This window comes from Pogona vitticeps, chromosome 8 (genome assembly GCF_051106095.1).
Source record: "Pogona vitticeps strain Pit_001003342236 chromosome 8, PviZW2.1, whole genome shotgun sequence".
In the NCBI taxonomy this organism is placed as follows: Eukaryota; Metazoa; Chordata; class Lepidosauria; order Squamata; family Agamidae; genus Pogona; species Pogona vitticeps.
This window is the reverse complement of record NC_135790.1, coordinates 14,286,434-14,310,945: the sequence shown is the minus strand read 5'-3', so window position 1 is coordinate 14,310,945 and position 24,512 is coordinate 14,286,434. Positions and strand designations below refer to the sequence as shown.

At 39.7% G+C, this 24,512-nt stretch overlaps 1 protein-coding gene across 50 annotated transcripts in view; it reads right to left on the bottom strand.

Moving 5' to 3' along the window:
• CAMK2B (calcium/calmodulin dependent protein kinase II beta) overlaps positions 1-24,512 on the bottom strand; it is a 289,277-nt gene that overhangs the window by 20,968 nt on the left and 243,797 nt on the right. For 10 of the 50 annotated variants that reach the window (XM_072979243.2, XM_078379770.1, XM_020803600.3 and 7 more), the window contains one exon: positions 6,098-6,146. In XM_072979243.2, coding sequence (XP_072835344.1) covers positions 6,098-6,146 — 49 coding nt within the window. Of the gene's footprint in view, positions 1-404; positions 534-2,074; positions 2,204-3,062; positions 3,186-6,097; positions 6,147-18,448; positions 18,494-24,512 lie in introns of all 50 variants that reach the window. The other 40 variants (XM_072979233.2, XM_078379756.1, XM_020803578.3 and 37 more) reach the window with 12 other exon arrangements.

Below are 24,512 nucleotides of genomic sequence, written 5' to 3'. Positions count from 1 at the left end.
CAGTTCCACTGTTATGTGGGCATCCACTCAGAGGCACTGGCAAAGCTTCCCAGCCCGACCTTCTCTGGCAGATGCTCACTCAGAGGCACTGGTGCAGCATCTCATCCCCACCTCCTCCAGGCACTGCCTCTGGGTGGGCACCTGCCAGAGGAGACAGAGCTGGGAAGCCGGGGCACCCACAGGACAGCTGTGTAACCAAGCTGTGTTGGTGCCCATCTCTAATAGTGTGTTTAAATAACGGTTATTATTTTAGACCATGAAACCTAATGCAGCAACTGCTAAACTATATTCTCCTTTGCAATGGTTAGTGACGACTCAGGAGATGCTCCGTAGCACAGTATAAGGGCAAAGAAGCCTGGAGAACCTGAAGGGTCCCCTCATCCCTAATGTCGCATTCTACTTACACTGGGCAGGAGAAGGATTTGCAACAACAGGTTGTGTAAAGGGCAAAGAAACGGAAGGCTTTGGTTCTTCTGCTTCTGGTGGCCTGGAGCCTTGTTTCATCATGCCTAATACTTCAGAGAATTTGGCAGCTGGGGTGGATAGATGACAGCAAAGAAGGTGGGAAAGGGGAAGAAAATAACTTTTTAAATGTAGGACAGAAAAGGAAAATATTTGGAAGAGATGTTAGAGAAAAAACTCAGGACAGAATGACAGAAAGGGGCAACTCTGGGATTCTTTCTAGTGTTATTTATGAATTTCTCATATCTAGTACTGTCTAATAATCATGTAGAACTTTAAAAGGAACAAAGAATCTGATTATTGTTATTATTATTATTTAATTCCAATGTCCTGTTCCCTGCTTACAATAACCTTCTCCTTGACCCTTCCAGGCCTGCATTACAGCTCTAGGAAGACTCACTTGCAGCCTGGTCATGCCAGGGAAGATGCTTCCTATGGATAATAGGACAGGTCAAAGGGGCAGGGTGGGGGAATCACCATCGTTTACAAGGATATCATTGGTGTCAGCAGGACTGCTGCACGTATGAGTTCAGGCCTGGAGTGTCTTCATCTGATGGGTGGGGCACAAGGATAGATTTGGGAGAGTGCTTGGTGCACCCACTCTGCCTGCAATCCAGCACCCTTCCTTCCTGAGGCTTTATGGACATCCTTGGCTAAATCATATTCAGGATTTGCCACCGTCTTGCTATTCTTTAGATTTATTCAGCTTATGCACAGCTGTTATACTGTATTTCATTGATTGCCTCCTTGATGTAAACTGCCCAAAGTATTGCCTAACACTAATTGGGCAGTATACATGTTAAGTAAGTAAGTAAGTAAGTAAGTAAGTAAATAAAAAATAAATAAAAAAATAAAAAATAAAAAATAAAAAATAAAAAATAAATAAATAAATAAATAAATAAATAAATAAATAAATAAATAAATAAATAAATAAGAGTTGGTTTATCAGTCATCTGGCAACTCCTCTGTTTTGTTCCCTCCAAACAAGCCACAGAAAGAAAGAAATAACAAATCCTGGATTGATTTGTTGTTGTGGGTTTTTCAGGTTATTTGGCCATGTTCTGAAGGTTGAGTTCTGAAGATCCCGGCCGTGAAAGCCTTCGCGAATACAAATCCTGGATTCTCCCTTCTGGTTTGTTGGGCAGGAACAAGTTAGAGAAAAGAAACTGACCCCTGCCAGACAAAACAATGAATAAACCGTAGACAAAGCAGCTCACTGCTCAGTTGCTCATCCACATTGTGCTTGGCCTTGTTTTGCTTTGTGAATTTGCCTACCTCCTTAGTCCTTCTCTGTTCCATGTATTGGCAAGTGGGAAAAGGTCATGCTTTTGATGTTGAAGGCCCTTTGTTTTAACAGAATCTGATTAGAGTTTTGATTAGAGATTAGAGGCTTTTAAGCCTATCTCCCCATTGTTTCTAGTAAATACCCAGCCCAAGGAAGAATTAATTTTCAGCAAAGGTGACTAGAGTAGTGCAACCTAGAATACAAAAATAAATAAATACAGTAAATGAATTAAAAATGAAGCTGTTCTAGACTGTATAGAAACTACTAGATTCTCAGTCCAATTAACCATCCAGTACAGCAACCCCTAGTGATTGTTCAACTACTTACACTGTGGAGGTGGAAGGTTTGCAACAGCTGGAGATATGAAGGGTGCAGAGACTGAAGCGGCTGACTCTTCAGATTCTGGGCCCCCTGATCCTCTTTTTACCATGCCTAGTACATCAGATAGCTTGGTTGCTGGCACAGGACAAATGAGAAAAGGCAAGACAAAGGAGAAAGAATAGAAAACGAATACAATGGGAAAACAACAGAGGAACTAAGAAAGCTGAAAAGATGGGTTGTGAAACAGGGACATGAAATAAAAAGTGACCATTAATCCCCATCCAACCACCCTCCTGACATTGACTGAGGCATGGATTATGGTCTTACCTGTTTATGAGTTCTAAACATAAACATTAGGTCTGGATTACATTTGTTGTACTCAGATTGCCATAAAAATTAGTCATGACTTAAATTGCATTGATTTCAGTAGGAAATGCAATCAGCAAACAGTGTGGCTTCAGCCCTAATATTTATCTACACACTCTGGGTTTTCTCTCTTTCATTCATTGTACTTCAGAAACATAGCTCTGATGCAATGGGAAACCATGGTCTTCCACTATATGATCAAGCCCATATAAGTCTCTGGCTCATACAAACTCCACTGCCTTTGCAAGTGAGAGTGGATAACCATTGTTTAAAGCTTAACGACAATAATTATAAAGTCTGAACTTAAAAAAAAAACCTTAAACAATGCTTTGTGAACAGGCTAGCATCTGAAACTATGGTTTCTAATCATGGTAAAGTATGTTCCCAAATTACAGTTTAAGCAAATAGTTGTTTCCTGAAGTCAGGTATCTTGGGGAACTGTAAATTCAGCACGGATGCCTCTGATCCCCTCCATCAAAATAGAACAAGAAACGAGGGAATACATAAGCTAGGAGACTACGCAAGCTTATTCATGTACCAAGACCTCTGCCTTGAGACATTTATTGTCAAGTCTAATCCATACTGAGTGGAAGGTAGAAATTAGAAAAACAGGGACCTTATAACTTACAAGCAGCAGTGATAACAGCAGTGGTGGTAGGTGGTATCGGAAATGTCTGCAGATTGGGAGGAAGTTCAGGGTCAGATCCTGGGTTTACCTGGCTTTTTACAAGCTCGTTATCAGTGGTTTTAACTGGCAAAAGTGGATGAGAGGGAGAGAGAAAAGAAAATAGAGCATAAAGAGAGAAAAGAGAAAGTTCTAAAAGAAAAAGAAATTCGGTTTTGGTCAGAACAAAAGAAAATAATGTATGTAAAATAAAGAAACACTTCAATGGGGAAAAGCAAAAAAGGTATGACAAAATAGAACCAAAAAGGGGAAAGATATACAAAAGTGGCAGGGCAAAATCTAATTAGAGGATTTGACTGGTAGAAATAACAAACCGCAGCATTTACAGTATGTAGTGCTTTTCCTTAGTATTCAGAGCAATTTACACAAGGATATTAAAACAATTCTCATTACATCCTAATATAATATCTATTATATTATAACATCATTATCATAATAATAATGAGAAGAATGGGAAGTATTGAGGATGAGATATATAGAATGTTCAAGATCATGTAATAAATTAAAATCTAACAGGACGGCACCACAGGAAGGGAGAAAGAGGGCAGATAATTTCAGTTGCTAAAAGAAACTATTCCAGACTCAGCATGTCAGCATATGATCCTTTCCTATGAAGTGCTTCAGTAGCAGTAACATTATTCATTTAAATTATACGTAACCTCCTTAGTGCAATATTGTTCTATACTGGTGTTGTTATCAGAATGGTCCTGAAGAAGGATCATGTCAGAAACATGTTGGTCTTGAATTGAGTAGCTTCTTTCTTTTTTCTCCTATGCAGCGAGTTGGCAATTGGACTGAGATGTAAACCAATAGCGCTTATTTTTATTTATTTATTTTATTTATACCCCGCCTATCTGGTCATTAACCTCTAGCTCATCCTTTTCACCATTACACTACCTGAGACACCTAGAATTTCATTAATTTGGCGGGTCTGCAGAAAAATATACTGTACACCTTTCTTTTTTGTGCTTCCAAACTAGAAGAGGGAAAAGCCTCTCTCTCTCTCTCTCACACTGCTATTAGCTCCTTGTTTCCTCATGGAGGATGCTAGTGAGCTCAGTAATCAGTGGTTTAGGTATCTGGATGTGGAGCCAGAGGTTGAGGATTTGATTCCCCACTGTGCCTCCTTGACAGGGGCTGAAATCAATGATTCTTAGGCTCCCTTCCACCTCTGCAGGTCTAAGATTACTGTAACAGAACAAAACAGAACAACAACAACAAACCCAGAATCCCAAATCTCAGGCAGCTGATCACTGAGAAAATGCCTCTCTGAAGTGAAAAGTATTTGCGTGCCTGTGGAAGGACAGCAAAGAGCCCAGCATCCCATGGGAGGGAGTTCCACAGCTTCAGAGCAGCAACAGAGAAATGTCTCTCTTATACCACAAGCAGTACAACTATTTTCTTCTGACTGGGCAGATGGGATTCATTTTATTTTCTCCTGAAAAGAACACTGACCATATATGACATTTTTTAAAGCAGAAGTGTGCTCCATGCTGGTGTAACTTGAAATTATTAAATTTCAGTGTAACTCTGAAAAATGTTTAATATTATTGGCCTAGAATGCTGTAATGAAATTTTAGGCCAATTCAGTATTCAATATTGAATATTCTTTGAATTCACATTGCTCATTAGCATGGCTGAAGCGACAGTCATCTCTTTTGAACATTCAGCTTGCTTGTACAACTGTTCTGGTCCTGCTGTTTAATGACCTGTTGAAATACAAGTTTAAGACACTGCTACCCCAGCTTCTGATCTATAAGAGCCAATACATACGTTCAGATTTATTATGCAGCATAGAATACAGAACCACAGCTACTTTTATTCTCGCTCGCTCTCTTTCTCTCTCAGACTTGCTGTTAATTGCAATGGAACAACACTGAATGGCACACCTTGAGGTTCTCTTACAGAGCTGATAACAAAACAAATAAAACCTTAGAAGCTGCAATGAACACTGAAAGCTGAATTATAGACAACAGCTTATGATATGGTTGACATTAAACATAGTTCTGGAAAGCATAGAACAGTTTGTTTTGCATTTGCAAAGATGGAATTCCTCATGCATGGCTAAATTTCACTCATAATTCTAATAACAAGAGTTTGCACTCCCCCTCAGCTTTCTATTGTTATATGCTGGGCCACAAAATGATGGTGAGGAAGTGATTTCTTCATTGCAGTTTCATTTTTCCCTCCATTTCCTTTTAGGCTTCACTTTTTTTTAAACCAAGGATGACTGCTACGAGACATCAAAGTGCTTACTACTCGTTGACAGAAAGTAATTCTTCCAAAAACTTTAATTAAAAAAATGAGCTATCTGACAGAAAGCATGTCTAACATGGTCTCAGCCTTATTAAACCTGGTATTTGAGATTGTTCAATTAGGTATTAGTCCTGGAACCACTAGTATGCAAAGCATCTATTCTGCCAGTGAGGTAACCTTGAGGTCCAATGGTAGAATTCTAATGCAAGAGGAAGGTAGGCCCTAGCCGCACTATGGTATAATATTCATCTCGTCCCATTCTTGCTCAAGTTCTCTGTTAAATTGGTCAGCCAATTCAGACACTGAACACAAAACTTAACACCAAATTGTAGCTCCTCACAGATCAACTTTAAGTACATGCTTGTTCAATTTAAATGAGTATTCACCAGGATCAGCCAAGAATAGGGATGATAAAAATGGCAAATATGGGACATTTTATGTGACTACATGGGGTGTTAAAGCCCACAAAATAATTTCTCTACTTAATTAATAAATCCCTCACCCTTTTCCCAAAAAAGAGACCCAAGGCAGCTTACAAAGCATTAAAATATCTTTATTTTTGGCTATTGTTTTTCTTACCATTCTGCCTAGCTGGCCCTCATTCACCCAGCCAACCTTTTATCCACCCATTTCTCCCATGCATGACTTGCAAGGATCCAATTAGGGTTCAACTTTATGTCTTAGAAAGTCTGGCATTCTGTCTGGCTCCTTAAATCCATTACCTTTCGTGTCTTCATCCTCTATGGTGGTGTTTGTGCTGTCGGATGATTCCTGTGGAAACAGGAAAAGAGAGGAAAAACTCAAATGTTAGTGGCTCTGGCTAGAAAGTCAGACATTTCAAGGATGGGAACAGATGTACCAGCTTTAACAGCGCTAATGCAGTCCTGGCCACTGCTGCAACATGAGCATCAGACTCAGGCATGAATCCAGGAGTACATTCTAGTCAAGACCCTGAGATTTCAGGAGGAGTGCAACCCCATCCAGCAAAAAGTGCATCTCTATTGTCTGATGTGCCTTCTAATTGACAATGAGCACCTCTGTCTTGTCTGGATTTTCAAGCTGTTCAGTCCATTACTGGCTCCAGGCACTGGTCTAGAACTGAAATAGCTATCTAAGATTTTGGTGGAAAGGAGAGAGGTGGTATCAGCATAATGGTAGTACTGAACTCCAAAACTATGGACAAACTTTCCAGCAAGTTCACATATATTTAAACAGCACAGGGGACATAACTGAGCCACGAGGGACACAAGCAAGAAATACCCATGATGTTCGATAGGACTCCCTCAACATCACCCGCTGAAATCAGGAACAACTGTACAACAGTGCCACAAGTGTAATCCCAGGAAGACAACCCAGAAGGCTGACATGGCTGATGGTGCTGAAAGGCACTGAAAAGATCAGCACACTCTCCCTGTCCAGTTCTCCCTGTAAGTCATCCACAAAGGCTACCAAAGCTGTTTTCATCCTGTACCCCAAGCCTGAAGCCAGATAGAAATGGATTTAGATAATCTGTTTCATTCAGGAATGTCTGGATTTGGGATGGCAACCACCACACTCAAGCAGTTTGCCCAAGCATGACATACTGGAGGCTAACTGATCAATATAGTCCAAAATAAGAATTTAGATCGTGTTCACAAATTGCACAAAAAAGGGGAAAACAAAAACGTAGCCAGATTGTTCATCTGTTTTCCTTAATTTGAAAAAGAGGAAACTCACATATCTTCACGGTAGTGAGATCTGTTAAGTCTCAGATAACCTCTGGAGGTCACATATCTCACTGTGAGCTATACCTGAATTCCCAATTTAAAAGAGGAAAAACATCAGCAATAGCTAGACATAACATTTTAGCACATTTTACTGAGGAAGACCTCCCCCTAATAATAGGAAAAGTAGACATCGATCAGATTTTTGTTTCTGTATATGTATGAACTGATTCTTAATTTCTATGACCACATCAATCTTAACGGCTGGAAAGATAAGTTATATTCTAGATTAAGTAAACACTGAGAGTCTTATTTGGCATCCATAGTAACATGAGCCATTATTTTATTTTGTAGACTTAAATAAATTGGCTCAAAACTGGAAACGATTTCCTCATTACGCATCAGTTATCATTAATTATTATTAGTTTTATTTATATGCCACATTTCTCACAACAAGGGACGCAAAATGGCTCACAACATTAAAATTCACACAATTAAAAACACAATAAGTTAAATATTAAAAGGCAAATTCAACAATATATGGATTAAAATAAAATCAAAAAGTTTAAAAGATGAAAACATTAAAAAAATTAAAATTATCTGCTAAAATGGGGTTCAGGGTTTCAGTTATAACTGTTAAAAGCCTGTCTGAATAGATGGGTCTTTAGCTTTTTTCAAAAAGATAAAAAGGAAGGGGCCATCCTGATCTCCCGAGGGAGAGCGTTCCATAGCCTGGGAGCTGCCTCAGAGAAGGCCCTCTCCTGTGTCCCCCATCAGCTGTGCTTGTGCTGGCAAAGGGACCGAGAGAAGAGCCTCCTCTGCTGATCTTAATTGCTAAGAAGGTGCATATAATGCTTTTCTTGTGCCAAAATAAGTTTAATTCTGTAGTTAAAATATATGAGTATCAGGAAGACTGAACATACAGAAATTAGCAAAAATAATATGATGCCACAGGCCAGAAAGAATAGCATTGCTGAGAAAGATTTCAAGAAAGAAAATCTATTTCTTCTGTGTTGATTCTATGGCTGTTTTGCTTTCTGCAGTCTTATTCTGAGCTCCAAACTGTTGGGAGAACCAGAAATTCCACTGAAGTACATTATGACATCACCATGGTCAAGTAGATGGGTTGTGTGTTCTCCAGATACTATCCCCACCTTATCTCTTCTTACTCCTCACATCACACAAACTGGGAGACTCTCGCTCAGTGACAGTTCACAGAGTGCTTGAACCCATACTCATCTATGGCTTCAAAATTCATATTGCCATCCATATTTTGTACATATAGTTTCCATCATAAAATTGTACAGAAAAATCAGATTTAATCTGGTAAATTGTATCAGATGAAGAGCAAATCAGAATTGAACTTTTTTAAAATCAACCCCAGGGGGAAAAAAGAGAGAGAAGATGTGACGTATTTTAAAGAGTGATCTATGTGAATAAACACAGGTGGCACCTTCTCAATATATTTGATATTTTCAGATATGTTATTTCTAGTTATTGCGAAAGAAAACCCCCCAAATAACCACATTTTTAAATTAGTAAATTGCTAAATATAACTTTCATTACATATAATAGCTAGCAATTGAGGAGGACCTCTCCTAATAATCAGAGCTTGTAACTAATTTCCATAACTATAATTTAACTTACCATTATGACTGCCACTTAACATGGGTAAACTGTCTTTGTTTTGTGGCATACCTGTGATTTTCATAGTTATGTTTATAGTTTCTGCGGTGTATGATTTCAATAAATAATGGAAAAGGAGGATTACATGAATCAAGTGTCTCATGCTGCACTTGTACAGATGATTAGAAACATTCAAATGAGATTCTTAGGTAACTAGGAAGCAACAATTTAGTTGCTTCTGAGAAATAAGAGTAATATTTGCTGTTTTAAAAAATTGCAGACATAATAGTAACTGACTCCTTTAGCACCTCTGAACTGTAAACGTAACTAATAACTTTTAAAAACAAGTTTACACTCAAAAGTTCTGCCTATAGGAATGAGTTTAGTTTTAAGACTGCTTCACAGAACTATCACTAGAACTAATCTATTTATTGTGGTGTGCTCCAAGATCATTCAAGCTTATTATGAATTTTCTTAGCATTAGAATTTGTTCTTAATATGCTGAATTTTTCATTCTTGAAATTGAGAATTTATGGCTTTTCATCTTTTTTAAATAGGACTCAGTCTTGAAAGGTAGCCAAAAAATCAAATCAAATAAATCAACCTCATGGGTACATACATAGGCATCCTTCAGTCTCAAGAGACTATGGTATCGTGCTCTGCATGGAGGCTTTGGAACAGCATCTAGTGTGGCTGAGAAGGCCAATTCGAGAGTGACAATCCCTTCCACACTGAGGACAAATACAATCTGTACCCTGTCTAGCCCCCTGATTTTGCTACTTTCGTGACTGCCTCTTTGCCTTGGCCTGCTGGGCAAGGGTCTCTTCAAATTGGGAGAGGCCGTGATGCAACGCCTGCCTCCAGGCTGAGCGCTCAGATGTCAGGGTTTCCCATCTGTTGAGATCCATTTCCAAGGCTTTCAGATCCTGCTTGCAGATATCCTTGTATCACAGCTGTGGTCTCCCTCTGGAGCGATTTCCCTGCACTAATTCTTCATACAGGAGATCATTTGGAATCTGACCATCAGCCATTCTTACAACATGCCCGAGCCAAGGTAGATGTCGCTGTTTCAGTAATGTATACATGCTAAAAATTCCAGCTCGATCTAGGACTACTCTATTTGGAACTTTGTCCTGCCAAGTGATACCAAAAATCCATTGGAGGCAACGCATATGGAACGTGTTCATCTTTCTCTCCTGCCGTGCATGAAGGGTGCAGGACTCACTGCAGTACAGGAGTGTGCTCAGGACACAGGCTCTATAGACCTGGATCTTGGTGTATGCCATCAGCTTCTTATTGAGCCATACTCTCTTTGTGAGTCTTGAGAACATGGTAGCTGCTTTGCCAATGCGTTTATCCAGCTCAACATCTAGGGAGAGAGTGTCAGAGATCGTTGAGCCAAGGTACACAAATTCATGGACAACCTCCAATTTTTGTGTGGAGATGGCAATAGAGGGAGGTGAGTCCATGCCCTGGCCCATGACTTGTGTTTTCTTCAGGCTGATAGTTAGTCCAAAGTCTTGGCAGGCCTTGCTAAAACGATTCATGAGTTGTTGGAGGTCTTCAGCAGAGTGGGCAACAATGGCTGCATCATCAGCGAAGAGGAAATCCCACATGCATTTCAGCTGGACTTTGGTCAATCTAGAGAGATTAAAGAGCTTTCCATCTGATTTAGTCCAGAGATAGACACCTTCGGTTGTAGTTTCAAAGGCGTGCTTCAGCATGACAGGAAAAAAGATCCCAAACAGGCGTGAGGACACAGCCTTGTTTCACTCCGCTTTGGATGTCAAAGGGATCTGATGTTGAGCCATCAAAAACTACAGTGCCCGTCATGCCCTCATGAAAGGACCTGATGATGCTAAGGAGTCGAGGAGGACATCCAATCTTAGGAAGTATTTTAAAAAGGCCATCCCTACTAACCAAGTTAAATGCTTTTGTAAGGTCTATGAAGGCCACTAAGAGTGGCTGTTGTTGTTCCCTGCATTTCTCCTGCAACTGTCTGAGGGAGAATACCGTATCAGTGGCGGATCTACAGTATTAGCTCGAAATCCGCACTGTGATTCTGGATCGACTCTGTCTGCAAGCACCTGGAGCCTCTTCAGCACAACACGGGCAAGCAGCTTCCCTACAATGCTGAGAAGAGAGATGCCATGGTAGTTATTGCAGTAGCCCCTGTCTCCTTTGTTCTTATACAATGTAATGATGTTTGCATCCTTCATGTCCTGTGGTACTCCACCTTGGTTCCAGCAAAGATGAAAGATTTCATACAGTTCGGTGGTGATTATCTCTTTACAGCACTTCAGCACTTCAAAAGGGATGTTATCCTTTCCAGGTGCCTTGCTGGAGGCAAGGAAATCCAAGGCCGCTTTTATTTCTGCTAAGGTTGGTTCGCTATCCAACTCTTCCAGGATAGGGAGGCACTCAATGTTATTTAATACTTCCTCAGTTACTACATTCTCTCTGGATGGGTACAATTTCATAAAATATATGGACACACCAAGCTGAGTCAGCGAGATTTGGAACAGATGCACAGAAACTTAAATGATCCATGACAAATTCATGAATTTATTACTTTGTGGGGGGGGGGGAGGAGATGCATTAAAAGAAATCAGTGGAAAAAAGAGATCTATTTTCCAAATCTCTTTTCTGACTCATGTAAGACTGTGTCTTAAAAATAATTCCCAAGCAAAGCACATCGTGGAACTATACTCTTCCTTAAGTTGTTTTCTCTTTGAAAAAATTACACCACAGAAAATGGAGACATAATCAGTCTTTGTTGCTATGAAGTTCACCTATTGCTTTTCTTTTGTCCACTTAAAGGTCAGAATAACTACAGCACCAGCTCAGGCATAAAAGGAGAAAGCACTAAATCTGTGCTCTTATGGATTTGGTTTTTTTTAAAAAAGGTATTCTGATTGGCAGTGGTAAAATACTGCTGAATCTTTCTTACTTCAAAAACCCTGTGATGAAACAGTCCAAAAATGAAACAATATATAGTATTGAGATATGAGATTTAATCAACTACTGGGGAAGAGCAGAGGCTAAGTGTGAATAGCGCTGCTGCTAATGACACAATTAGATAAATCTGAACAGATTTCAGTGGGTGATGTGCACAGAAAATAAAATCTGATGCTGCAAAACATATACAGTTGAAACAGGAAACGTAAGAAACATGAATCCAGGTAAACTGGAAACTATAAAGCAAGAAATGGAACATTTTTAATTATTGCAGAGCTTGGTGCCAGTGAACTAAAGTGAACTGGAACAGGATATTTTCAAACAACTACAAAGTGCTTTACTCTGGAAATGTAAAACTCAGGAGAAATGGGGTAGCCCTAAGACCTGACACAGGCAGTTAGGGTATATAATGGAAAGTCAGATGGAATAACATCCACTAGATTTCTGAAAAAAAATTATTCAAGTCTATTCTCGAACTATGGATGCTAAAGATGATGAATTATAAAGCTTTTTTTGGCAAGCATTCAAGAGGAAATTGATCACACATCAAAACAAGACATGTTTAGAACCATAGGTGACTGGAACACACACACACACAAATGAAATAAAGCAGAATCAAATGCTGATAGAAATTTTGGCCTAGGGGGTCAGAAACAAAGCAGGATAATGACTAGTAGAGTTCTGTGAATTCAACAATTGCAAATGCATACTTCAAGCTAAACAACAAATGACTATATCCATGGACATCACCAGATGGCTAGCATAGAAATCAAATACACCATGTAAGTGAAAGTAGGAGATGGAGAAGTTGTGTTCTCTAAGGAAAAACAAGACCAGCAGCAGATTCAGGTATTGATCATGAACTGTTACTGTCAATTATTAGAGTAAAGAAAAAGAAGAATGGTAAAAGAATCAGCACCAAAATATAATAGTATAAACAATATTTCTGATTAATTTAAAGCAGTGGTCCCCAACCTTTTTCGGTCCACGGACCATTTGGGGTGTGTGTGCTCCATGCACGGACCAGTTGGGGGGTGGGGACCCCCCGCTTACTGGTGGGCGTGTCACACTTGCAGGTGTGTGGCCTTCATCCTAACGCTTCCCCCAGCGCCCCTTCCCTACGGGGAAGCTGCCATGGGGCAGCCAGCCCGGGAAGTGCCCTGACGCACGGCTTTGACTCTTTGCTGGCTTGTTAGGGAGGGTGGGGAGCGAGCAAGCCAGCAAGCAAAGAAGCACAGCTGTGCATCGGGGCACTTCCCAGGCTGGCTGCCCCACGGTGTGTGTGTGTGTGGGGGTGGAAATCTGTGTCCGTGGCCCAGTTTCAGCTAACCCACGGACCGTCACCGGGCCATGGACCGGGGGTTGATGACCCCTGATTTAAAGTCCACATAAAGAGCAGATTTGCATTACTACACTCAAATGACTCAAAAACTTAAGAATTGTGAATTGAAACCAGGGATGATATAAGGGAAGAATGAAAAAGAATGCAAAAAGTACAATTCCTGTAGAAAAAAGAAAAGATAAATCTAGATGGTTAAGAAACACTTAAAATTGTTACAGGAAAAAAGGAAAAGGTGGCAGAGGTAGGGCTAGAATCCTGAATGCATCTTTTCAGCAGCTGTCACATAGTCAAATGCAAAGAAATAGAAGAAACCACAAAAGAGCAGAAAACAAGAGATCCCTTTGAGAAGTTCCAATAAATGAAAGGGAAATTTTAACCTAGATTAGGAATGTTGAAATACCAACAAGGAAGCATACTATTCAACCAGGATAAAATAAAGAGAAGGTGGAAAAAGTCTACAGAAGACCTACCGTATTTTTTGCTCCATAAGATGCACCTCTCCATAAGACACACCAAATTTTTAGGAGAAGAAAACAGGAAAATAATAATCTGTTTTCTTCTCCTAAAAAATTGGTGAGCCTTATGGAGAGGTCCATCTTATGGAACACACCCTAGGACCCTTTGGAGGCTCCCCCTGCTCCCCTAGGGGCCAAAGGGGGCGAAATCGCCACCTTCAGGGACTCTTCTGAAGCTTCCCAAGCCTCAAAAGAGTCCCAGAAAGTGGCAATTTCACCCCCTCTGGCCCCACGGAGGGGCAGGGTGAGCCTCCAAAAGGTCCTAGGTTCTGTTCCAGGACCCTTGCAAGGCTCCCCCCCCCCAAGGGCCAGCGGGGGCAAAATCGCCAGCTTCCAGGACCTTTTCTGAGCCTTTCAAGCCTCAGAAACGGTCCTAGAAGCTGGCGATTTCGCCCCCGCTGGCCCCGTGCGGGGGCGAAATCGCCAGCTTCTAGGACCTTTTCTGAAGCTTGAAAGGCTCAGAAAAGGTCCTGGAGGCTGGCAATTTTGCCCCCGCTGGCCCCAATGGGGGTGGGGGAAGCCTTGCAAGGGTCCTGGAAGGCTCACTCAGACCCTTGTGAGGCTCCCCCCACGGGGTCAGTGGGGGCGAAATCGCCAGCTTCGCTCCATAAGACGCACAGATTCCCCCCGCTTTTTTGGGGGGGAAGTGCGTCTTATGGAGCAAAAAATACGGTATATAGAAACGGAAAAAAGAAAGACAGATTCCTTTGAAGAGGAATTCTATTATGAAGAACCCTCAGTTCTAGAAAGTGAAGTGAAAGTTGCTCTGAAAGCACTGGGAAGAAATATATCACCAGAGGTAGATGGAATACTGACAGAAGTATTTCAAGCGACAGAGACTGGGGCTGTCAAAATCGTAACAAGAATATGGCAACAAAAATGGAAAACAAAACAATGGCCCACTGGAAACATTCAATATACATTCCAATCGACAAGAAAGGAGATGCCAAGGAGTGCAGGAACTACAGGACCATTGTTTTAATTTCCCATGCAAGCAAACTGGTGTTCAGGGAGTTACAACAAAGGCTTTTACCTATATGGAGTGAGAAAGGACTGATATTCAAGCTGGATTCTGAGAAGGAAGAGGCACTTGAGATCATATTCAAAATATCTGCTGGTTACTGGAGAGTACCAAAGAATTGCAGAAGATTTTTATAGACTATAACAAAGCCTTTGACTGTGTGAGAAACCATGCATTGTTCTGAAAGAAATAGGTGTGATTCACTTTTTGATTATCCTGATGTGTAGCCTGTATTGTGGAAGGTACCATTAGGGCAGAATAGGGAGAGACAGAATGGTTTCCAATAGGCAAAAGGAAGTGCCAAAGAAAGATGGGAGTTTTATTTATTATTATTTAAAATATTTTTATCCTGTCTTTCTTCTTAAAGCTAAAAACAGCAAGTATACTATACATACACAGCCCGACACTGCATTAATTTTGTTTTGATCACTGATATTTCATTAATTTGAGAATACTTGTCTCAGTTTATTTATTTATTTATTTATTTATTTATTTTATTTTATTTTATTTTATATCCCGCCTATCTGGTCGGTTAAGACCACTCTAGGCGGCTAACAACATACTGCCATCTTGTGTACTGTTGTATTTTTGTATCTTCCATACCAGTTATTTTACATTTACAGAATTGGTTTTCTTTTGCTGATGTTTTACTGAATTATTATTGTTGTCTTTTTCCATGTTTCTGTTATGATACTGTAAGTCATGCCAAATAGTGGCCTAGCCACTAGATGGCAGGGTAAAAATCCGAATGAATGATTTAATGAATATGATCAAACACCATACTACAAAATGTAAACAAAAACAATACAAAAAACACCGTGCCAAAGCAGGCCCGCAGCTGAACGTTAAGAAGACAAAAATAATCTCTTCTGAACATTAAACTTAACATTAAGAACTACAAACTTTAGGGATGACAATGAAGAAGTTGAAATTGTTAAAGCCTTGTATACCTTGGCTCAATCATCAATCCAAATGGAGACGGAAGCCAAGAAATCAGAAGACTGAGACTTCGAAGGGCAAGAATGAAGGAATTTGATCATCACGTGGAAGGATATGTGACGGTAGAGCAAGACCAAGATCATCCATACTCTTGTATTCCTGGTCACTATGGAAATATATGGAAGCTGGGCAGTGAAGACTGCCATGAAAAAAAATTGATTCATTTCAAATATGGTGCTGAAGAAGAGCTTTGGAAATACCCTGGATTGCCAGAAAGATGAACAAGCCAAGCCTGAACTATCTCTGGGGGGCAAAAAAGACAAAACCCAGGCTATAATACTTTTGGCAGATCATGAGAAGGCAAGATTCTCTGGGAAAGACAATAAGGCTGGGAAAGGTTGATCAGGAAAAAAGGAAAACCAAATATGAGGTGGATTGACTCTCTAAAGAAAGCCATAGGCTGGAAGCATACAGAAGCTGAGCAGGCCTGTTGAGGACAGGACATTGTGGAGATTGCTTATTCATAAGTCGAACGTGAGTCAACAACATGTAGTAATAACAACAAAATAAAATCCTATTTCTGGCTTCACCCAGTTGCTAAAGAAACACACTTCTTCCTGCACTTATTGTCAGAACTGTAGTACCTTCAAATGATATAACAGAAGGGGTGGTTGTACCACGACAGAATATGATACCATCTATTAAAGAATGGGAAAGAAGGACAGCAGGAAATATATTGCATTAAAATTACTTTTTAAAAAAAGAAGTAGCAAAGCTGCTGACAACCCTACAGATTCTTCAGTTACAAAGAACTTTTTCGGGACCTATGGTAGGACAATCAAATTAGAATAAATGTAACTTTATATTCTGGAGACTGCTTATATACAATTAAATTTTTATTTTTATTTATTTATATTTATCTCACTTTTCTCCTAAAAATGAACCATGATGACTTACATCATTAAAAATACAATATTAAAAGCTGAAAACGGTAAATTATTCAAATGTATAGAATTAATAACATTATATTAAAAATGTAGGTTAAAAGCATTATAAAAAAATTTAGAAGCAAAAACACATAAACCGTCCCATTTATTATCCCCTAGAGAGTCAGTCACTAGGGAATAGTCTGTCTGAAGAAAAAGGGATATATGGTTTTTGAGATAGTTTGGACCCAAGACATTTAAGGTTGGCTGTATAGGTTAAAACCAGCACCTTGAACTGTGCCTGGAAATGGACGTGCAGGGAAGTTACATTATCCTTGTAACCAGCCCCAGTTAACAATCTGGCTTGTTTTGGACCTGGCTTTCCAGAGGCAACCCCATGTAGAGTGTGTTACAGTAATTCAGCTGGGATGTAACTCAGGCATGTTTCACTGTGGCCATATAATGTTAAACATACAGACACTGTATTTGAGGAATGTTCCCTTGGTTGCATGTGAAGCTAGAAAATGTGGATGGTTCCTTTTTCTCATGACAAAATTCTCAGTATGGGGGAAGTTTACAACACACAAAACATTGAAAGAAGAACAAGGTTAGTTATACACTGTTAGAATTAGTAAAGGGTTTTTTTGTTGTTGCCTCCACTTTGTGCCACTCAGAACACTGGGTTTAATTCCATCCTGGTTTAATAAAGGACCAACAATGAAAAAAGCTCATAAACAACCAAAAAAGAATAAACGAAGAAAAACTTCTGTTATTTTGACACTATATAAAGTAAATTTTTCATAATTTTCACTTTGTATTTTCTGATGTCTCTTGTTTTAAAAAAAGATACATACCAAAATATGTTAGAAACATTATATTGGTTCTCTCAGGCCCTCCACAGTCTTTAATCAAACACAAGAATTTTCACACAAAAAACATGTATTTTACTTTTTTCAAAATATACGTAAACATAATATTATTACAGTTCTTTAATATTTATCTAAAACAGAAAACATTAACGGAGACACAAGGGGACCACCACTGATGCAGTTGGTTTGCCTGCCTTCTACCCAACCTTAGATGTTTTCATCCCAAGCTTGTTTTTTTTAACTGTTCACCTTCCCCAAGCTCCATTTAACAGCTATGTCAAATGCACTGAGTGAATGGGCTTGAAGAGGAAGCGTAAAAATTATGACAACAAAAAATAAATCCCTACAGCAGAGAATGGGTAAGAAAATGCAGGTTTGGTTGAAGGAGAGGGCTGTGTCCAAGCAATGGATGATAGTGGCATGGAGTAAATATGTCAAGTCCTCAGCCAATCCGACCTCTTGGATTGATCTCTTTGGTCTGCCTGGCTGCATTCTTTCGCTTCAGAATGAAGCAGCTCAATATTGCTGCCCTCTGGTTACCTCCTCTGGGGTCAGAGTAAAGGCTTTCTTCCCCCTCCTGTCACCTTTACCAAAAAGATGCCAAAAAGTACTATCTGGGACTCTAGTTCCAGATGGCAACTGAGACTATGAGCATTTTCCCTTTGCGTCTTCCACATATCAGTCTTCGTAGGCCTGAAAAACACTGAACTGAAAAACATGTGAAGCCCCCTATCATTTGTGGTTCTCCAAAGAGGCTGGTCCTTTTTTATTTTTAAACCCACTTTCAATGACACTGTCATTTTAAGGAAATGACAGAAAGGAAATGACCTGCCTCCTGGAGGATCACCCCCATCCTCCTGAGCATATACTGGCTAATCAGGAAGACTAACCACCATGGGAAGTTCAGCTGAGTAGTCACAGTTCAGATTTCTCTTAAATCTGCCTCCAATAAACTTGAAACAACAACTTGTATTAAAAAGTTTGCATGTCAGAAAGTAGGTTGGATTCTCTTACAGGGTTTCAGACATACTGAAACAGACAAGAGGTGCAAAACCCGAGCCTACGGTCTGTCCCCAGAGGTGAAATTACACAGCAATGCAAGGAGCAGAAATTCAATTTTTATTCAAGATCACAAAAGGGCATACTGAGGAGAAGGAAAGACAGGCAGCAGTACCTTAATGCCGTCCACTGGGTTATGGATAACGGTGGTTTGAGGTTCCTACAGAAGAAGGAAGGATGAATCAAAGAAGAACAAAACAAGGAAGAGAAAGAAATGAAAGAAAAGAGGTGGTAGTTGGAAGAAGAGGGGACATGGAATAGAAAATGATGATAAAAATATGAAGAAAAAGGAAGAAAGTGAAGACAGACCAAGACCCACATAAGAGCAGGGAAGGGAGGAACAAAATGGAAGGGAAAAAAGCAAAAGGTAATTAGTTCAGCAAAAGGCAAATGATTAACAAACAGAAAGTGGCAGAGTAAATCAGGAAGAGAAGAATCAAAACTGGAGTTTCCATGAATGAAGCCAAAAATCATATCCAATCCCATGGCGAGATTGTTGTAAGCCCCTTATAAATGGAAAGTGCAAGCTGAACCTACATTCAACCCTTTTTCAAGCTGAAATGACTACTGCAATAGGAAGAATGATAGAAATACCAAGAGAAAATGGCAGTAATGAGCTCCCTACAGAGGTGTGGTCAATTCATACCTCAGTTCACATCTCAATATGGTCTCTACCTGAGATCAAAGGGAAGAAGAAAAAGCAAAAGAAGAGCTAAAATTCCTTTGATCATACCCTCTGATCTTGTAGCAAAAGACAGCTCTGAATTCAAAACAAATGTATATCTGGTTCAGAGGAGTTCCATGATCTTCATCATCCCAGAAACTGAAGAATTTACTTTTTTTTGGACTATATATCCCAGAATATCCTGAACCCATGCTGACTGGGGTATTTAAGGAGCTGCAGTCCAAAATGTAGATGTTTCAGTCTCTGCATCTTTCACCCAAATGTGTTTTGTGCAGACACACTTGCCAAAAGGTGGATGCAGAAGAGAACACCTCTGGAGTGAGTTGATTAACTATCTTTATGGCCAAGTACTTACCTTCTTAATCAACAATGATGGCACAGCTTATCATGCTTTAAGAGATTTTTAAGAGATACTTACCTTGAAATAAGTGTTTGTGTGTGTGTATGTGTGTGTGTGTGTGTGAAAGAGAGAGAGGATGCTCTTTAAAAATGAACTTAATGAATACAGGTACTGTGTTAAAATAAAGTAAACAGATGTGTACACTGAGTAATTATGTTAGAAAATACCTGCTTATTGTACTATCCTGCTTGAAAAAGAGATTTGGAGATCTTGAAAGTTTGCAAATTTTGTTTCTTTTTGGTTGGCCAAAAATTTATGGATTCTGGAATTTGTTTAGTGAAAATCAGGAAAAAACTGTGTGCTCCCCAAAGCAATACAAATGCAGGAATAGGTGATACTTTTATTGGATCAATTAAAAAAACCCAGTGAGCTTCTGATTATAATTCATCTTCCTCAGGTTGTGGACTACGTTCTTGTGGGTAGCTCCAAAATGAAATGTTTTTATTAAAGTCTCAAAGTCCCATGACTACTGTTGGGGGCCAGATGTACCTTCTTAGATGGAAGCAGCTGTACTCTGCAGTCTGCAAGAAGACTGTGAGGGAGGGTGTGGCTTCATTCTCTTCTTCAGCTAGTGGTTTGGTACTTATCACCCATCTCTCTAACAAAGACTTGGCCTTTTTCATTTTGTTATTTTTGTTTCTTTTAGTGGTCCAGCTAAAGTACCACCTGTTCCTACATTTGTGGAATTTGTGTGATGACTAACATGGCTACTCTGGCTTTTTGTAAGACATAATTTGTCAGGTACAATGTCATGTAACATTATGAAAAGGAGGTACAATATATGCTGAAATTTCTTTCTATACATCTTTCTCTATGAAAGTTCAAGTAGATTTGAATTGGCCTAGGCATTTTAAATTTTGAAGTTGGCTTGAGCTTTGTCTGCTCTGCTCTGCTTCTCTTGCAGTGTTTTATGATTTTCTTGTCCTTTCAGTCTTTTTGGTCAACCATCCTAGTATGTTTGCATGAGGGGTGCATTAATATTATTAGAGATGGGGGTATTCCTATATGAGTACCCCCACACAGGTGGAGATAACAAGGGTCCAGCCTCCTAGGGCCGGACTGTCCACTCACCCTTCCACTACTGCCACAGGCTCTGCACTCCCTTTTAATCGCTCCAGAGCACCTGGTCTGAGAGCCACTCTTCAACCTGGCAGGAAGGCTCGTCATCCCTCCTCCTGCCAGGAGTGGCTAGCTGACCATGAGCTCCGGAGCAACAGGAAGGGAGTGCGGAGCCTGCAGTAGCAGCAGAAGGGTGAGTAGACAGTCCAGCGCTTATCTCCACCTGTGTGGGGGTATTCATATTCATATATGAATACAAATACCCTCATGTCTAATTAATATACCTTAAAAAACAACAAATAAGAGTATTATTATTGCATCAAGTCACCCTGTTTAGGAGGGGAACTGCTAGAAAAAGAAATCCAACTAAAGTAAATAAGCATTTTAATTGTCCTCTCAAATACATTTGGCTATAGAAAAGTTCTTCAAAGTAGGCTACACACAACTTCCATTGCCCTTAGCAAGCATAGATGTTGGTGAATGATTAAGGAGCACAACAGTGTCCCGATGGCCACAGATGCCCACATCTGGTCTAAGGCAGTGGTCCCCAACCTTGGGCCTCCAGATGTTCCTGGACTTCAACTCCCAGAAATCCTGGCCAGCAGAGGTTGTGGTGAAGGCTTCTGGGAGTTGTAGTCCAAGAACATCTGGAAGCCCAAGGTTGGGGACCACTGTTCTAAGGTACACAATTCAGATTCTTTTTGGTGGTGGTAGTATTATTCGGAAGAAAGGAATCTGCCCTTTTAATGGTATGTGTAACCTCAATCATTCAAGCTGGCTAGCGCTGTAAGATAAATATGAAAGTTTACAACAGAGAAAAAGCCAGCAAAACTCTTCTCTGAGACTTGTGTTTGAAAGCTGAAAACTTCCAGTTGGCGAAAGCATGCTATTCCTCAACTGCCACTTAAAAAAAAGGATAGCTCTTGGATGATTTATAAAAAGGCAAGTCTCTATGCTCATTACGCAACAACAGGGCAACTAGCATTGCCCATTCTGTCAGTACTGGCAAGAAGTCAGTTTTGGCAAGAAAAACCTGATTCACTGGACGAACAAAGCAAGGCTTGATGTTTTCTAATTTAAAAAACCCAGTTCTCATCTGAAGAGGCTGAAACAGTGGGTGGGAAGATCTGCTAGGGATATATGGGAAAGAATGGAAGGGTTTTTCCAAAGTTGTTTTCTCACCCCCAGTGTCACAAGTTGAACCGGGGCACTCAACAGCAACTTCCTAATTCTTCACATGCCACACGGGGCTCTAGCTATTGAAGTCACTGAAAAAATGTTCTCTGTGCCTTCACCATAGCCAAGGCTTCTCTCAGTGAACAATTAGATGAACTGAACTGCATTTTATGCAATGAAAGGCATAGTTTTCAACCCATTTTCTCTGGAAAAGCAAATATTTGTTCTCTTGGCACCATCACAGAAATAATCAGTAGTTCTGCCACACTGTCTAAAGAACTTGTAGTCCTTCCCAAACTGCTGTTTCCTTCTGTGACCCAGCATACTGGGAGAAGAATTCTCACAACACTGAGTCCCAAGAAATGATTTGTTGGACTTTTTAATAGCAAGCAGATAACGTAGTTAGTGATTAACTTGTCATACAATGTGATTTAACCAAATTTCCCCCCACTGAAACAGAGGGTGGTGGAATGCGTAATGGCATTTGGGGAGGACTATATCCAATAAATGAATGTGCTCTTCATTTTGAAACTAACCATTTATAGCATAACTAAAGGATTACAAAATGTATCCTTTAAATTGATAAGAGGAAATAAATGGAACATCATTGCTATAATGAAGTTGCTCATTATTACAATCAGTTCAAACAGTTGTTTAAAATCAAGAAATAAGAAAAGAAACTGTCTAAGACAAAAGGCCTCTACAACTTGAATAGACTCATCATATAAGAGAATAGCCTCTCTTTATGACAAAGATATTATCTGAGAAATTTAACAAAGCCATTCTATTAGAACAGCCAAAGTACATATTTGTGCTCACACACAGGATATTCACATTTTATTACATTATTAATCCATCTCCAACATGTATACAGGTGTTTACTATTTCCTGGACACTGAATCCAGATGATTTTGCTCAATTGCTCAATTGCTAGACAACATCCTTTGCTGTGTTCCATTACACTCAACCAGCAAGATAAAACTCCCCGAGATACTAGCCTTAGAACCCACTCTTCTTCTGTCCCTCTTCCCCAAGAGCTGTTATGTCATGTGTTAGCAGCCAGTTCACGTGGTTGCATCTGAGGGAGGAATGAAGCAGTGGGCTTCTACCCTATAGACTCAGCTCAGCCAGATAATGTTTTCCTTTCTCTCTAATTCAAGGTACTCATCATAACAACAATTATGTAACATTAAGATCCTGGGCCTCTGTTTGCTCATATTGGTGTCTCCATTGATTCCTTGTTACTTTTGTGTTGTGTAATCTATACATTGGTGGACAGAGTCTGTCTTGTTTTCTAACCTATGTAAATGTTAGACGCCAGATGCTGCTTCCATCACCACCTATCCTGCCAGGACAAGATCACAGAGAAATCCACCAAATTTTGGCACTATGTTATTCTGTCAATTTATATAAATCCAGAATTCATTTTCTTTCAGAAGCACTGTGAATCCTGGGAGAATTCTGGGATGGTAGCAGTGGTAGTTACAGGTTATTAAGTACAGAACTGAATGACATTTAATCGTATGTGACGGAGGTCGATTCTGATAATGATGTAACTGAATATGATTTTGCTTCATTAGAATTGCTAGCTGTACTCAAGTTTGCAATACAAGTCTGCTTCCCACTGAAACTGATTGATGTGAAAGTCTTGCAAATACTCCTAGATGTGTAAACATTGCAACTTACCAGGTTTTTTTGTATCCTGTTTTCTATGTGTACTGAGCCATGACTGAGACATGTGGTGAATCTCATGGTTACTACATTTTGGTAAAACTTGCTCACTAGTAAAATATTTCCAGGAAAGAGAACATCTGCTGTTTATCATCTTAATTTACTGTAATGAACCATGTGCTCTGTGTGCCAGACTTACCACTTTAAAGAGCTCAGACAAACTATTGTTTACATTTGGTTCTGAAAAAGTCAATCTCTGTTTTTAGCATAGGCTCCATTTGTTCTGTCTCTGATATTACAGCTTAGGGGATGGAATCCATCTTATACATTAGACAAAACTTTACAAAAACATGATAACAGCTTTACTGGGACACTAAAGTATCATAAGACTGAGTATCTCAGGGCTTTGGGGTGGGTGGGAACAGAAAAGTCCATCTGAAGATGGCCATTCAAGATTAAATTTCTTCCTCCTGGAAGTTTAACTACAGGTCTTGTGGCTTCAAGACCTAGCCAAGTTGATTTTTAGACTTTTCTTTCTCTCCTTGCCTGTACTTCGCAGTGCCTGGCCTGATGCAATTCTACTGGATTTGAAAGCTTGCCTTTTAACATTTTAGTGGTACAATTAAGGTGTTTTTGAATTTATGCTGGTTTTGAATTTTTCACACAACTGTTCTTTTTTAAATAAAATGAAATAAACCTGGACAATTCCCTCTAGTATAGCAGAAAAGGAAAATAATTCTGAATTTAGTATATTTAACTAGTACAACCCATAATCTCCTGCTTTCCTGACACAAAACTACTGTATTCCTCCAGCATATCTGTCTGTGCATGGGATACATGCGTATCGACAAAGAAAGTGGGCAAAGAGGCTGAAAATATATAATCTTGATGAAATGTCTATGCTTTTCTGAATTTGCAGTCTCTGTCTAGCAATCTGTCTGTCAACAAGACCAAAGGCCATTACATCTGGCCAGATTTTTTTGAGTTTTTGCTTCTTCCCCACTATCCCAGATTTTGTACCATCTAAGTCTGAAAACAAGTTCTAGAGAATTCAAGTTTGTCATTTTGTAACAATAACCCATAATGGCATTACTTAGCTCAAAATTTAGTATCATTAAGGTTCTCTGTAAAACTGGGAGCTCCCAGTTTACACCGCTTTTCTCTAAATATGTATGAGATTCTTTTAAA